Below are 14,086 nucleotides of genomic sequence, written 5' to 3'. Positions count from 1 at the left end.
TGGTACTGGCTGCTGCTGCTGTTGGCAGTGTCAGCGCCAATGTCGTGTCACCAAGATTGAATGGCCTGGTACCCAAGTGACCGTGCCCGGTCGTCATAGAGATGGAGAGTCAACGGGATGCGCACAGCAGGAAGTCATGTTTTGTAAGGATTTTGAACGATAAGTTGCTGAAATACGTAGTTTGCAAAAAATGATGCAACTATGCAATTTTTTGTTCTATTGAACATTGAAGTATTTGCATAGTTTTGCAATCATTGTTTAATACAGGTACTAACAATTATTGGAATAATAAAAATCCATGTAATCTGAGTTTTTTTTTCTTAGGTAAAAAATGTTTTTTTGTCTATTTATACTCTTGTTTCATAAATACTTCTTGCAATCAACTAAGCAACAGTTGGCTATGTAATGCAAATCAGTAATCATATAAAAATGTTATTTTTAGAAAGTGCCAAAAATAAATTTTGTAGACCACCATATCATGTTAACCCTCTACTGCCCAAATATCTCTTTCGAAATTTTTTATTTTTCCCGTGTTCAGGAGGTCATTTTGAGCTACTTTTGTTTTACGAAAAACTTTACTTCTCTTGTTTTATGTTTTTCTTGTTTCATTTGTAGTATTTTAATTTGTTTTTGGTAGTTTTTGGTCTATTCTACCACCATTTGCCTATGATTTTTTTTCATGTTTTTACAGTAACTTTTTCAATTTTTTGCATGTTTTTCACATTTTCTGCTTTAAAATGGCACCATTATCATTTAAATTCTAAACAAATGCGTAGAGGCATAGTCTGAGGCACTAGAAAAATTACTGCATACTTCTTTTTATTTAAAATATAAGAAATGTTAGTAAAAAAACACTGCCAAAGTTGACCTCTAAAAAACTAACATTTGTTGTTCATAACATTCTCTTTTTTAAGTCAATAAATGATTAAACTAGTGTAGCAAAAAAGATTGACTTAACTCGTTTTGAGATTTTTTTCTGAATATTTTTAAATTATTTGCAGCGATCCTTATTTTCAGTACGACTTTTTTGAAATGTATAAGCTTTTGCCAAACAAAACTTTATCACTGCAAAGTTGTACTGAAATACATTATTTTTTGCTTACTCACTTGATAATAAATCAATTCTTATCAAGTTCCTCAAAAAAGAAAAGCTTAGAAAAGCACCTTATTTATTGATTAAATATTTCATGATCAACATGAAGGGCCTATCATATATTTGAAAAGCTATTTTGAAAAGCCGTCGCGGGCCGGATGAAATGGCTGTTAATTAAATTACGCTGAGTTCAACCGAAATGTGATCATTCGTCACAAGCAAGGTCACAAGTATACCAAAATGACATTGGTAGGATTTAATGTAATTTTCGATTTTTTTTCAACTAGTAAGGCTAGTCTTAAGATTTTCCCAAGGTTGCTTTCAATGTTTCACTTGAAAAATCACACTTGAACATCAGTTAAACTTCAAGTTAATTTCCGTTGAAAAAATTAGCTTAGATTAGCAATTATACAACTGAAGTCTTTTTCAAGTGTTTTTCTTGAATTAAAAAAAACTGATAAAATTTCATCAGAAAATCAGAAAATTTCACGTATATATACATGTTTTATTTTTTGAAATTCAAAATTGGATCAATAGTTGCTGAGACACTGGCATTTTAAATTGAGTGCTTTTTTTTCATAAAATTATTTTTATTAGGTCCTTTTCGGTACTGGGACCTGGTAAGGACCGAGTCGGATTTTGTTTTACATTGTTCTTAATGCTAAGAGTAATTACAGAGAATCTTGTGAAATTGAGCGCTTTTTGGGTTAACTTGATCCTCCTTTAAAAAAATTTAAAGCATTAAAAATAATATATATTTTGAATAAATGTTTTATTTACATATTGAGCAATTCCAGCTCAAATCAGGAATTTTTCTGGTACTTTTGACCCGACCCTCCCCGATTTCAATAAAACTTTTTAGACATTTTATCCTAGGTCTACATAAGTCATTTTTGTGTATATGGAGACAATTGCACTCGAAAATGACATTTGAGAAGGGCGTAAGGGTTTAAATATTTTTGTATTTTGTAAATTAAATATTGCTGTACTGCCCCTGATCGCATAAATGTCCCATATGCATTTTCATCGATTTTGAGTTATTGATGCAGTTTGGTTCAAAATTGCGAGCTCTTTCAGAAAAGCATATAACATCCAGTACTTTGTTCTAAAAATAAGGAGGAAATCCATTTTTTTCGCGAAAACTTGACACGTAGCCTTATGTGTGGGACAAACTTGTTTGGCGTTTTTCTCAGCTTGCTGTTTTTGCATATGGGACATTTATGCGAACATGGGCAGTGTATCTCTAAACTGTTACATCGTATCAAAAAGTGGTTGAAGACAAACGTGTAGGAAAGAAGACGGGCTTTTTGAAAAAAAAATACACTGAAAGAAAAATACACGCCAGTTTAAAAGTTAAATTTTAAGGTGATGTCACGATTTTTTTTTGGTTCAAAATTTGTGTGATAAGAGCCTAAAATATGACAAAAAGACTCACGAAAAATGCAGGATAGGATGGAATAAAAATTTTGAAAAAATAGGTTTTTTAGTGGTTTTTGGCAATTTCTATATGACAGATTGATTTTTCAGTCTCGTGAATATTTTTAATCGAAAAGCTCGTCCAATATCCCATAAGTTTGTCTTTGACAGCTTTTTAATTTGACGCGTTTAAGAGCGAGTTTTTCACCAATGTGTAGCAGGTCGTATCGAGGTGCTCCGATTTGGATGAAACTTTCAGCGTTTGTTTGTCTATACATGAGATGATATACTTACTTACGTGGAATTGTCCGAGGATTCCGAATATGACAAAATTGAGACCAAAAAGTGCCGCTATGACGGCCTACAAGGCAAAAACTAACGTTGTAAAATGTTTGTTATAGAAAAATCGAAAAACTATGAGAAAAACTGCGATTGGCCAAAAAGCTATTACCGTAGGCTTATAGTCCATGAAATTCCCTATCTTTTGACCTATAGGAGTATGGGTGTTGGAGGCAAAAAGATATTAAGGTTTTAAAAAAATCTCTTTTTAACAGTATTTTGCCAAAGCTATGAGAAAAAGTCAAACCAATCCTGGATGTCTATGGCACATTTTGAAGTGCTTCAAAAGACCTTTCGAATGCATCTAAGAGAGTTGGAATTGATGAAGTTTAACGGAAATGCGAGCAATTTTAAGATTTTTTATGTTTTTTCGACCTCAAACTTCAAAGCCCGTTTTACCCCACTTCCCTTTGTCGTAGAGGGCTCATATTTGGCATGAGTTCATCTCATGTATACAAACAAACGCTGAAAGTTTCATCCAAATCGGAGCACCTCGATAAGACCTCTAGAACAAACCGAGCATTATTTACAAATACTGCCTCTTAAATATTTACGTAAACTTATTTACTATCCAGGTTTCTACCACACTGAAAAATAATTTAGTTATAAACAATGTAATAATGCTTTTATTTGTAAGCCCATACATTCAATTAAAATGCTGTCAAAGACAAACTTATGGGAAATTTGACGAGCATTTCGGTAAAAATATTCACGAGACTGAAAAATCAAGTCTGTCATATAGAAGTTGCCAAAAACGACTAAAAAACCTATTTTTTCAACAATTTTATTTTTAAAACCGCTGTATCTTCACAAGGATTGGACATAGAACAATGGTCAATATGGAGACTGTATGTAAAATTGTCTGGGAAATCGATTCCCATTATTGGTTTTTGAAAATTTTGATGTTTAGACCATTTTTCAAAAAAACAGTTTTAGTTAATGATTTTAGTATTTTTTTAGGAGAGACATACCATCCTGCATTTTTTGTGAGTCTTTTTTGTCACATTTAAGGCTATTATCACAAAATTTTTGAACGAAAAAGTCGTGACATCCCCTTAAAATTTGACTTTTAAACTTAAAAATTGGAAAATCTCATAGAAGTGGCGTGTATTTTTCTTTCAGTGTATTTTTTTTTTCAAAAAGCCCGTAGAGATACAGCAATATTTAATTTACAAAATACAAACATATTTAAAACCCTTACGTCCTTCTCAAATGTCATTATCGAGTGCAACTGGCTCCATATACACAAAAATGGCTTATATAGACCTATGATAACATGTCTTAAAAGTTTCATTGAAATCGGAGAAGGTCGGGTACAAAAGAACCAGAAAAATTCCTGATTTGAGCTGGAATTGCTCTATTAAAACAAAGAAAAAAGATCTCTTTGAGTTTTTTTGTAGCAGTTTTTAGGAAAGTGTGTGTAACACATTCCGATTTTTTTTGCTCTATGATATACAGTGAATTTGAGTCAATTTCACACTACTGACGAGATACAGGCTAGGGATCAAGTCTCCCCACTCTTCACAGCAACTAGAGATTCAATTGGGCTGAGCTTTTAAAATATATAATATATATATCAGGCTTGAGCAACCATGTGCACTATTGGAAAATCCTAAACATTGCAAAATTTTCGTAAAAATCAACCTTAAAATTTTGTAAAGTACTATTTCATTTCAAATCCGATTCTGCATCGAAAATTAAAGTAACAGTTTTTTGACCGTTTTTTTTAAAGTTCCCTAAAAATCATAATTTAAAAAAATGGCAACACTGCCAAATTTTACAAATTTCATGAAATTGACATAAATGTAATCTGTCGATTGGAGTGGGTTCGGGGAGCCAGATTCTTACAGCACGTGACAAAATATCAACAGAGAAAAAATGACTTTCTAAATGTGTAGTGGGGGCAGGTATACGGTTTTTGTATGGAGAAACTAATGTTGCAAAAAAAGAGGAATATTTTATCCAAATCTAGAAATACAAATTTCAAAATATTGAAAATTTAGAGAAATAGGTACTCAGTTGAATTTGTAAATAAAATCTGTCTTATTTTATTACTTCCTTCTCTGCGTAGGCCTTCAACTACACGTGTAGTTCCACCCAAAACAACCTCAACTCAGGACACGGAAACGTGTCGAAAAAAAAATCCGCCCATCACAAAGCAAATAAATATATCTGGCACGTGTAAGCCGATAATACAACCGCAAATACCCAATCTTGGACATGTCATCCGAGGATGCGCACAATTTGGCCGTTTTTTTGCGGCTTCTTCCTGCTGGGCTGGGAGTTTTATCGCCCGTTTTTTCTTCCTCCCTAAATTCCGGTGTGGGTAGGGGCGGTGGGGTGGAGTGTGTGATCTAATATATTATTCGTATCATAATTTCCAATTTATTACCGGAGCAAATGGACACAATTTGTTTGAGTGTCACAACCGCACACATGTGGGAATGGTAGGTACTGCGGAAAGCTATTCGATTTCGCTCATGCGATGTTCATTTTCTGATAGAGTCCGAGATTGAATTTGTATTTCCGCAATTGAATTGGTTTGGCAGTATGGCTTTGAATTGAGCAAACCTGTTTTTGAAATCAAATATTTGATTGATTTTACGCCACAACTGTTATCGTTGTCAGTTTACTAATCTGCGAGAATCGATTTGTAAAAAAATCCGAAAGTTTGAAATATGCAGTGCAAGTCCAATGGCGTATATCACGGTATCATATCAATTTTACATTAAACAATGTAAATTCATAAATTTCATGTGCAATTCCACTTTATCAATATACAACAACTTGATGAAATAAATTCTCGATTACTTTATACACTCAACCCCCGGTGGTTAGTCACTTTTTCGTTTGATACTTTTCTAGTTTGTACCCCGTTGGTTGGTCAAAGTCAAACTAAAAAGTGACGGATTGTCACTTTTTACACGGCGCTCACGCACACTATCAAAACAAACGTTTGGTAGTGTGTGTGAACTCCGTGTAAAAGGAAGTGTCAAATTAAAACGTGACCCCGTTCGTTTGACAACAGTTGGTGTCAATCCATCGGGGTTTGAGTGTAATAATATTATTATAGTTTTTTGAACGTCCAATTTGATCTGTAAATTCAACCAATTTAATGGAGACGCATGGTGATTCCAATGGATAACTTACCAGGTTATGTCCGTGAGGACGTTCTTCCCGTTGAAGCTGTATATCCGCGGGGCCTGCGAGAAGAAGCCACCTTGGCCGTTGAAGATGCCGTTCCACGAGTTGAACAGGACGTCCCCCCGGGTGTTTACCACTGGCAGCTCACGGTCCGCTATCCGCACGATCGAGTCGACGTTCTGGATTCTGTGGGTGAAATTGAGTAAAAATTTTTGTATAAATAATTGATGATTTTGTTAACTGGTTGTTTCAGAACATGATGGTAATTGGTATTGTTAATAACAAGAATAAATAAATACGCTTATTGTTTCCTCCAACTTTTCATATCATATCACATTTCCTTCAACGCAAATATTTAAATTTCACCATCTTCCTTCATAAAAGCTCATTATCAATTCATGAACCCAGCAGAGCCATAATAAACTCTTTCCAAAAGCCCGAACTCTTCGGTGCGTTTATTATTCCAGTTTTACCATTCAAAGAGCAGTCAACAATAAAATATATTTCTCGTTACTGAAAACTTTTCGTTCGAGGAGGGGGCATACACAAACATCGTCATCGTTACTGATGCTGGTGGGCCAAACGCAATTTGCACATCTTGCACTTGGCTGCACTTTGTTGCTGCTTTTTAATTGCACGCTCCTGATGCTGGGGTTTTTCCATTGTTGGATTACGGAGCGGGTGGCATTGTGTTGGCATTAAGTTGCAAGTTGCCCAGGAACCACAATTATTGTGCTTGGGATCTTTCGGTCCAGGAATGAGCCGTTCACGGTGCAACCGGGCGAGGTCAAAAACGCATAACGAAGGGAAGTTATAGTTATAGTTTTTTTTAAGGTTATGATGAGGAAAATTTATAAATTTATGTAATAAAATTAAATATAACATAAATATATTAATAATTATTAGAATAAGAACAGCAGTGTAGTATCGATTATTTAGCAAAATGTAACATTTCATAACAAACATTGCATGTCTTGAGGAACGCAGTGGATTATTTGTAATGAAAAGTCACTGCTTCGCGAAATTTGCTAACATAATTTGATTTTTTTTTTTCATATTCGGCATTATTACAAATAAGGCGTGTATTTCCATGGGGTTCAATGGAGCACTTTGACGTTCGATTACAGCTTCTTTTAAATAATATTTGATTGTTTATTTGAAACCAAATTTTATAAGTTAACGTTATTCAAGTTACATGGAAAAGGTCAATTCTCGAAATCGTTAATTGTGTTCATGCGTTTGAGAACCACTAAGGAATATTCACGTTTATAGTGCAAATGTACCAAAAATTTTAAAATATAAAAAAAATAATAACCAGCGATAGTCTCAATACTTGAATGAAAAAAAAGTGTTTTAAAATGCATTTTAAACTAGTTCAGTTTTTTGGCTAGTTTCAGTTTATTAGTTTTTATTTTTTGAAGTGGCAGTGCGTGGCCAAATGGTTACGCTGTCCGCTTTGTAAGCGGATGATTCTGGGTTCTATTCCCATCTGATCCAACCTTCCATCGGATGAGGAAGTAAAATGTCGGTCCCGGCCTTGGTTGTTGTTAGACCGTTAAGTCATTCCAGGTGTAGCAGTCGTCTCCATGCCATAAGTACAAACAACACACCAAACCAAGCCTACTCCGATGGAATCATTGGCGGCGGTTGGACTCGCAATCCAAAGGTCGTCAGTTCAAACACTGGGGTGGAAGGTTCCTTGGAGTAAAAAGAGGTTTTTGGGTGCTCTCCCCATTCAAGCCTTTGGACTCCTAGGTTCGAGCAGAAAACTTGCAATAGAGACCACAAAAGACCCAGGGGTCGTTAATGTGGATCAGGGGTGCTCAAAGTTTTTGGAGGCCGGGCCAAATTTGAAGCTCAAATGAGCTTGCGGGCCAAATTTACAAAAAAAGGTTGTTAAAAAAAATTACGTTATTTTAATGTAAAAGATTACATTTCTGTTATTTAAAAAAAATGTCTTTTCAAAATAATAGAAACCACAAAATAAAGAGTTTCTATCGGTATTGTTGATTTTGTTGTTTCTGGTATTTGAAAAAAAAAAGTTCTTAGCTGAATGTACTTCTATTTTCGAAAAAAAAATAAAGTTTTGTTTTTATATTTCGAAAATGGTGGTGACATTACATGTGGTTAATGATTAATGATGATTAATCGTTGAGATCCAGAATTTCATCATTTCAATGAAAAAAAACTTTTAGAAAATGTTTTAAGCTTCCGTATAGTTAACCTGCAATCATTATTTTCAAAAAAAGCGAAACAACATTTATTTATTTCATCGAAAATTCACCAAAATTCAAATTATTTTTAATAAACCCAAACATGCTCAAATGATTTTTAATGCAAAGGAATGCATATTTAATTAATTTCAGCTGAATGCACTTAAATTTCATTTTTTTTAAAGTTTTTTGAAAATATATTTTTGCTCCTGGTTTTTCGAGTTAATTTTTTAATAATGGGGTTGGTTGATCGACGAAAGCCTTGTAAAATATTTGCTGCAAACTTGATCCTCCGATTTCCACATTTTGTCTGCCTGAATCAGTTGATAGTCAATCAGATTCGTTATCTAACTGTAATGAGTTCGAATCCCTAAGGAAGTGCAATGTAAGTTTGAGGGTGACTTGCAAATTAATAAAGATTATTTTTTCAACTATTACAGAATTCTACCTAAGTCAAACTTGAACGTTTTTTTGATATTTCTAAAAATGTTTGATGAAAGTTTTGACGATATTTACTAGTTTCACTCACATTGAAACGTGTGAAATTGTTTTAATTATAAAATATTTTGAACAAATTATTTTTATCCTAAAGTGGGGATCAAAATATTGATAAATCAGAAGTTTCAGAAGTTTCAGGCGGCTTACAGCGGATAGAGTTCAGACCCCCCCCCCTAGAGCGGCTGTTCCCCAGGTTAGGGGCGGCTCGAAACAGCGTCTGTTCCCCAGGTTAGGGGCGGCTGATTAAAAGTCCCAGTGCCAGGGTGGGACTCTAAACAGTCCTGGTACGACGGTCCTCCGGCGAGACAGGGGGTTTGTGATGGCTACACGCACCCGCCGTAAAAACCAAGTGCAGAGAGCTCCAGATGCGAGCCGATCCAATCGCCGACCCGATTTTCGGGGATCCAGGGATTGGAAACTCGGGACGTGGAACTGCAGGTCTCTCAACTTCGATGGGAGCGACCGCATTCTTCATAACGAATTGCGGGTCCGCGGTCTCGAAGTCGTGGCGCTGCAGGAGGTGTGCTGGACGGGGAAGGACCACCGAGAGCTCGGTGGGTATACTATGTATTGGAGCGGCGGCGATACACACGAGCTGGGGACAGCTTTTATCGTGCTGGGCGAAATGGCGAAGCGCGTGATTGGGTGGTGGCCAGTCAACGACAGAATGTGCCGGTTGAGAATCAAGGGCCGATTCTTCAATCTGAGCATCATCAACGTGCACAGCCCGCACATGGGAAGCGACGCCGATGACAAGGACGCTTTCTACGAGCTTCTTGACCGCGAGTACAGGAAGTGTCCAAAACACGACGTCAAGATTGTCATCGGCGACTTGAACGCTCAAGTTGGCCAGGAGGAGGAGTTTAGACCGGTTATTGGGAGGTTCAGCGCTCACCAGCAGACGAACGAGAACGGCCTACGACTCATCGATTTCGCTACCTCCCGAAACATGGCCATACGTAGTACCTTCTTCCAGCACACCTCCCTATACAAGTACACCTGGAGATCACCAAACGACACGGAGACGCAAATCGACCATGTTCTCATCGATGGTCGGCACTTCTCGGACATAATCGACGTCAGAACCTACCGTGGCGCGGACATCGACTCGGACCACTACCTGGTGGTGGCAAAGCTGCGCCAACGCCTGTCCGAGGTCAACAAGATCCGGTACCGTCGCCCGCAGCGGTATAACCTGGAGCGACTCAAGGATCCTGAGGTCGCTACCCAGTACGCGCGGGAACTCGAAGCTGCGTTGCCTGACGAGGGTGAGCTCGCCGAAGCCCCTCTGGAGGCCTGCTGGAGCCACATGGAAGCAGCCATCAACGCAGCGGCATCGAGCGCCATCGGGTACGTGGACCGAGTTCGACGGAACGGCTGGTTTGACGAGGAATGTCAGGCGATTTGGGACGAGAAGAAAGCAGCGCGGGACAAGTGGCTGCTGCACAACACCCGAGGGAACAAGGAGTCGTACAAACAGTTGCGAAGACAGCAAACCCATCTCTTTCGGGACAAGAAGCGCCGCCTGGAAGAGTTGGAGTGCCAGGACATGGAACAGCTGTATCGCTCCAACGAAACGCGCAAGTTCTACAAGAAACTCAGTCAATCCCGGAAAGGCTTCATGCCGCGGGCCGAAATGTGCCGGGATAAGGACGGAGGCATCTTGACGGACGAGCGTGAGGTGATCGAAAGGTGGAAGCAGCACTTCGACGAGCACCTGAACGGCCCAGAGGCGGAGTACCAGGGCGACGGGGGAAACGACGTCAGCGGTATGGTGGACGGCGAGGACGAGCCAGCACCCACGATGAGGGAAGTTAAGGATGCCATCAAGAAGCTGAAGAACAACAAAGCAGCGGGTAAGGATGGTATCGGTGCTGAACTCATCAAGATGGGCCCGGACAAGCTGGCGGCCTGTCTATACCGGCTGATAGTCAAGGTCTGGGACACAGAACAGCTACCGGAGGAGTGGAAAGAGGGAGTAATATGCCCGATCTACAAGAAGGGGGACAAGTTGGAATGTGAGAACTATCGAGCCATCACTATTCTCAACGCGGCCTACAAAGTGCTGTCTCAGATCATCTTCTGTCGTCTGTCGGAGCGAGCAAAGGATTTCGTTGGGACGTACCAAGCCGGTTTCGTGGAGGGGAAATCGACGACGGACCAAATCTTTTTGCTACGCCAAATCCTCCAAAAGTGTCGCGAGTACCAGATCCCGACGCACCACCTGTTCATCGATTTCAAAGCCGCGTACGACTCGGTCGATCGCGAAGAGCTATGGAAGATCATGTACGAGAACGGCTTTCCCGGGAAGCTGATCAGACTAGTGAAATCGACGATGGACGGGGCACGGTGCAGCGTGAAGATTTCGGGAGCGATGTCCGACCCGATCGAATCGCGCAAGGGACTGCGACAAGGCGACGGTATCTCCGGCCTCTGTTTCAACATTGGGCTTGAAGGTGTGATGAGGCGGGCGGGCTTCAACATGCGGGGCACGATCATCAACCGGTCCAACCAGTTCATCTGCTATGCCGACGACATGGACATTGTCGGCAGAACGTTCGAGGATGTGGCCAGGCGGTACACCGAATTGAAGCGGGAAGCGGATAAGGTTGGATTGAAGGTGAATGTGGCGAAGACGAAGTATCTGCTGGCAGGAGGAACCGAGTCCCTTAGGGCTCGCATAGGACCGAGCGTGACGATCGACGGCGACGAGTTCGAGGTCGTGGAGGAGTTTGTGTACCTCGGATCGTTGGTAACGTCGGACAACAACTGCAGCAGAGAAATTCGGAGGCGCATCATCACCGGTAGTCGTGCCTACTATGGACTCCACAAGACCCTACGGTCTGGTCATCTTTCCCGGCGTACAAAGTGCACCATGTACGAAACGCTGATAAGACCCGTCGTCCTCTACGGGCACGAGACGTGGACGATGCTCGAGGAGGACCTGCAAGCGCTTGAAGTTTTCGAACGGCGAGTGCTTAGGACGATCTTTGGCGGCGTACGGGAGAACAATGTGTGGCGGAGAAGGATGAACCACGAGCTGGCGCAACTCTACGGCAAACCAAGCATTCGGAAAGTCGCCAAGGCTGGCCGAATCCGGTGGGCCGGACACGTCGCAAGAATGCCGGACGCGCTGGATGCGCGCCAACCGAACCAGACTATCAATCCGGTGAAGTTGGTGTTCAATTCGGAGCCGGTTGGAACGCGGCGGAGGGGGGCGCAACGTGCACGGTGGTTGAACCAGGTGGAGGAAGATCTGGAAAGTGTGGGAGTTCCGCAGCGGAATTGGAGAGTAGCAGCCCAGGACCGAGTTAGATGGCAACGCATCTGGAGACAGCTCATGACCCGGAGGTTGTACGAGCAGTAAAAGTAAAAGTAAAGTAAAGTAAAGTAAGAAGTTTCAGAAGCTTAAAATAAACCATAATTTTGAAAAAGTATAAAATCACTTTACAAGTGGTCAACGGGCCATTTTACATGATCATTCAAAATGGGTCCGCGGGCCACAAAATATCACCTCGCGGGCACCCCTGATGTGGATGGTTTGAAATATTTTTTGAAGTTTATGTTCCTCGGCTCTGTTTTTTTTTGCGGTGGTGTGCATTGGAATTCCACAAAAATTGAAAACATTTTTGATCGATCCCAAACATGCTAAATATGATTTAAACTTATTTTTTTAAATTTTTAATTCCAATTGGGTCCTAAAGTTAAGCTTAAATTGTTGATATTATTGTTCACAACGATAAAGTTTATTTTTCTTAGTTCAATGGCCCTTTGTACGACCCCAAAGGGTTTAAAATGGATTTTTCAATCAACAAACAAATTAAAAAAAAATATAAAAATTTAAATAACAGGCCATAGTCTTAACATTTGAATGCAAAAAGTGTTTTAAAATGCATTTTACATAAGTTTAGTTGATTTGCAAACACTAGTTTTCAAAAAATGTAAGTTTTGACGAAAACAAAAATTTTAACAACAAAATTTTTTTTCGCGATACTGAACATCGGAAATATTCAAAAATTCTGGTGGTTTTTAAATCAACCCAAACATGCTAAAGCTGTATATGCACTTCGGAAGGAACTGGTCAAGAAAAAAAATCAAATGGGCAGCAGCGGCGGCGAGAGCAAGCCAGAAGAAATGCCCCAAGAAATAGCTCCCTCTCCTTTGTTCTGCTGTTTGCAAAGCTGTTTCTTGACCCCTTTCCTTCCAAACTCCATACTAGTCTTAAAAATGATACTAAACGAAGGGGAATGCATTTTAAATTGATTTCAGCTCATTGCACATAAATTTGCATTGAAATTATGAAGTTTTTATGAAAAAAAAAAAAAATTTGCCTCCTTATTTTTTGGCAAACTTTGAAGGGAGGGGGGGGGGGGGTGACAGAAACTTTAAATAAAAACCAGCCTAACATATCATCAAAATGAGAAAGGGCTGAAAATTATAAAAAATCTAGTTTATTTTTAAACAAATAAAACATAAGAATATTTATTTTTAACATTCGCCCATTTTCTTGCTGAATAGTCTTGATCATGACTTACACCCAACTGGCGCTCGCATGATTGTGATACATGGCGGCATGAAAGTATATCAGAATCTGCATGAAATCTGTCCTCATGCATTTTTTGCGATATAGGGGTATGACATTTTTGCCCGTTACCGACAATTATCGACATTACCGACGGCTGATTGATTGTATTGCAGAAAAAAAATCTTAACAGAACGAGGATTGAACCATCAACTTTTAGGTTGCTGATCCGACACGCTACCACTGCGCCAAAGACGCTTGATGAATTGTGAGGGACAAAGCGCGAACATAATGTTCTCTCTGGAGTGTTGCTCGGGGACGCGCCAGCATTATATGTGTTGGTGAGATCTGCAGATCGCTGACATGTTTACACGCGGGCAAAATTGAGCTATGAGCTTGCTGCAAAAAATGTTATAAAATGTAACATTTTCTGTAGCAAATCCACTGCTGCAGATTTTGAGCTATATATTTCCTTTGGGTGTACAACATTGCCAAAGACACCAAATCGATCAGGAAATACCTTCTCGAGATAAAGATTTTCGAACATTTCTATAGCATTTTTGTAAGGATAGCCCCCAAATTAGTATGGAGCCTTGTAAGGAGTAACCAATGGAGCAATTTCTGGATTATTTACCTTATTTGAAATGCATTAAGAGGGAATAATCATAGCGGTTTTGATGCATTTGTTCACCAGATAAATTCCCCAAAATTGTGTCAATTTGTTGTTTGTGTCGCCCTCTCAAGCCGTCAAGCAACATTTGTAGCAAGATGTTGTTTGCGCGAAATATTTACACTCTAATTCCGACGGGGCGGGCCACTTTACATAAACCACCCTCGTAAAATTTACGTTACTGTAGTAAT

General features: G+C 39.4%; 1 protein-coding gene across 14 annotated transcripts in view; it reads right to left on the bottom strand.

Moving 5' to 3' along the window:
* Positions 1-14,086, bottom strand: part of LOC120414208 (collagen alpha-1(XVIII) chain) — a 622,129-nt gene that overhangs the window by 12,851 nt on the left and 595,192 nt on the right. For all 14 annotated transcript variants that reach the window (XM_052710469.1, XM_052710470.1, XM_052710472.1 and 11 more), the window contains one exon: positions 5,999-6,178. In XM_052710469.1, coding sequence (XP_052566429.1) covers positions 5,999-6,178 — 180 coding nt within the window. The remainder of the gene's footprint in view (positions 1-5,998; positions 6,179-14,086) is intronic.

This window comes from Culex pipiens, chromosome 3, assembly GCF_016801865.2.
Source record: "Culex pipiens pallens isolate TS chromosome 3, TS_CPP_V2, whole genome shotgun sequence".
Classification (NCBI taxonomy): domain Eukaryota; kingdom Metazoa; phylum Arthropoda; class Insecta; order Diptera; family Culicidae; genus Culex; species Culex pipiens.
Note: the sequence above shows the minus strand (reverse complement) of the source record. Positions and strands in the feature narration are given on the sequence as shown.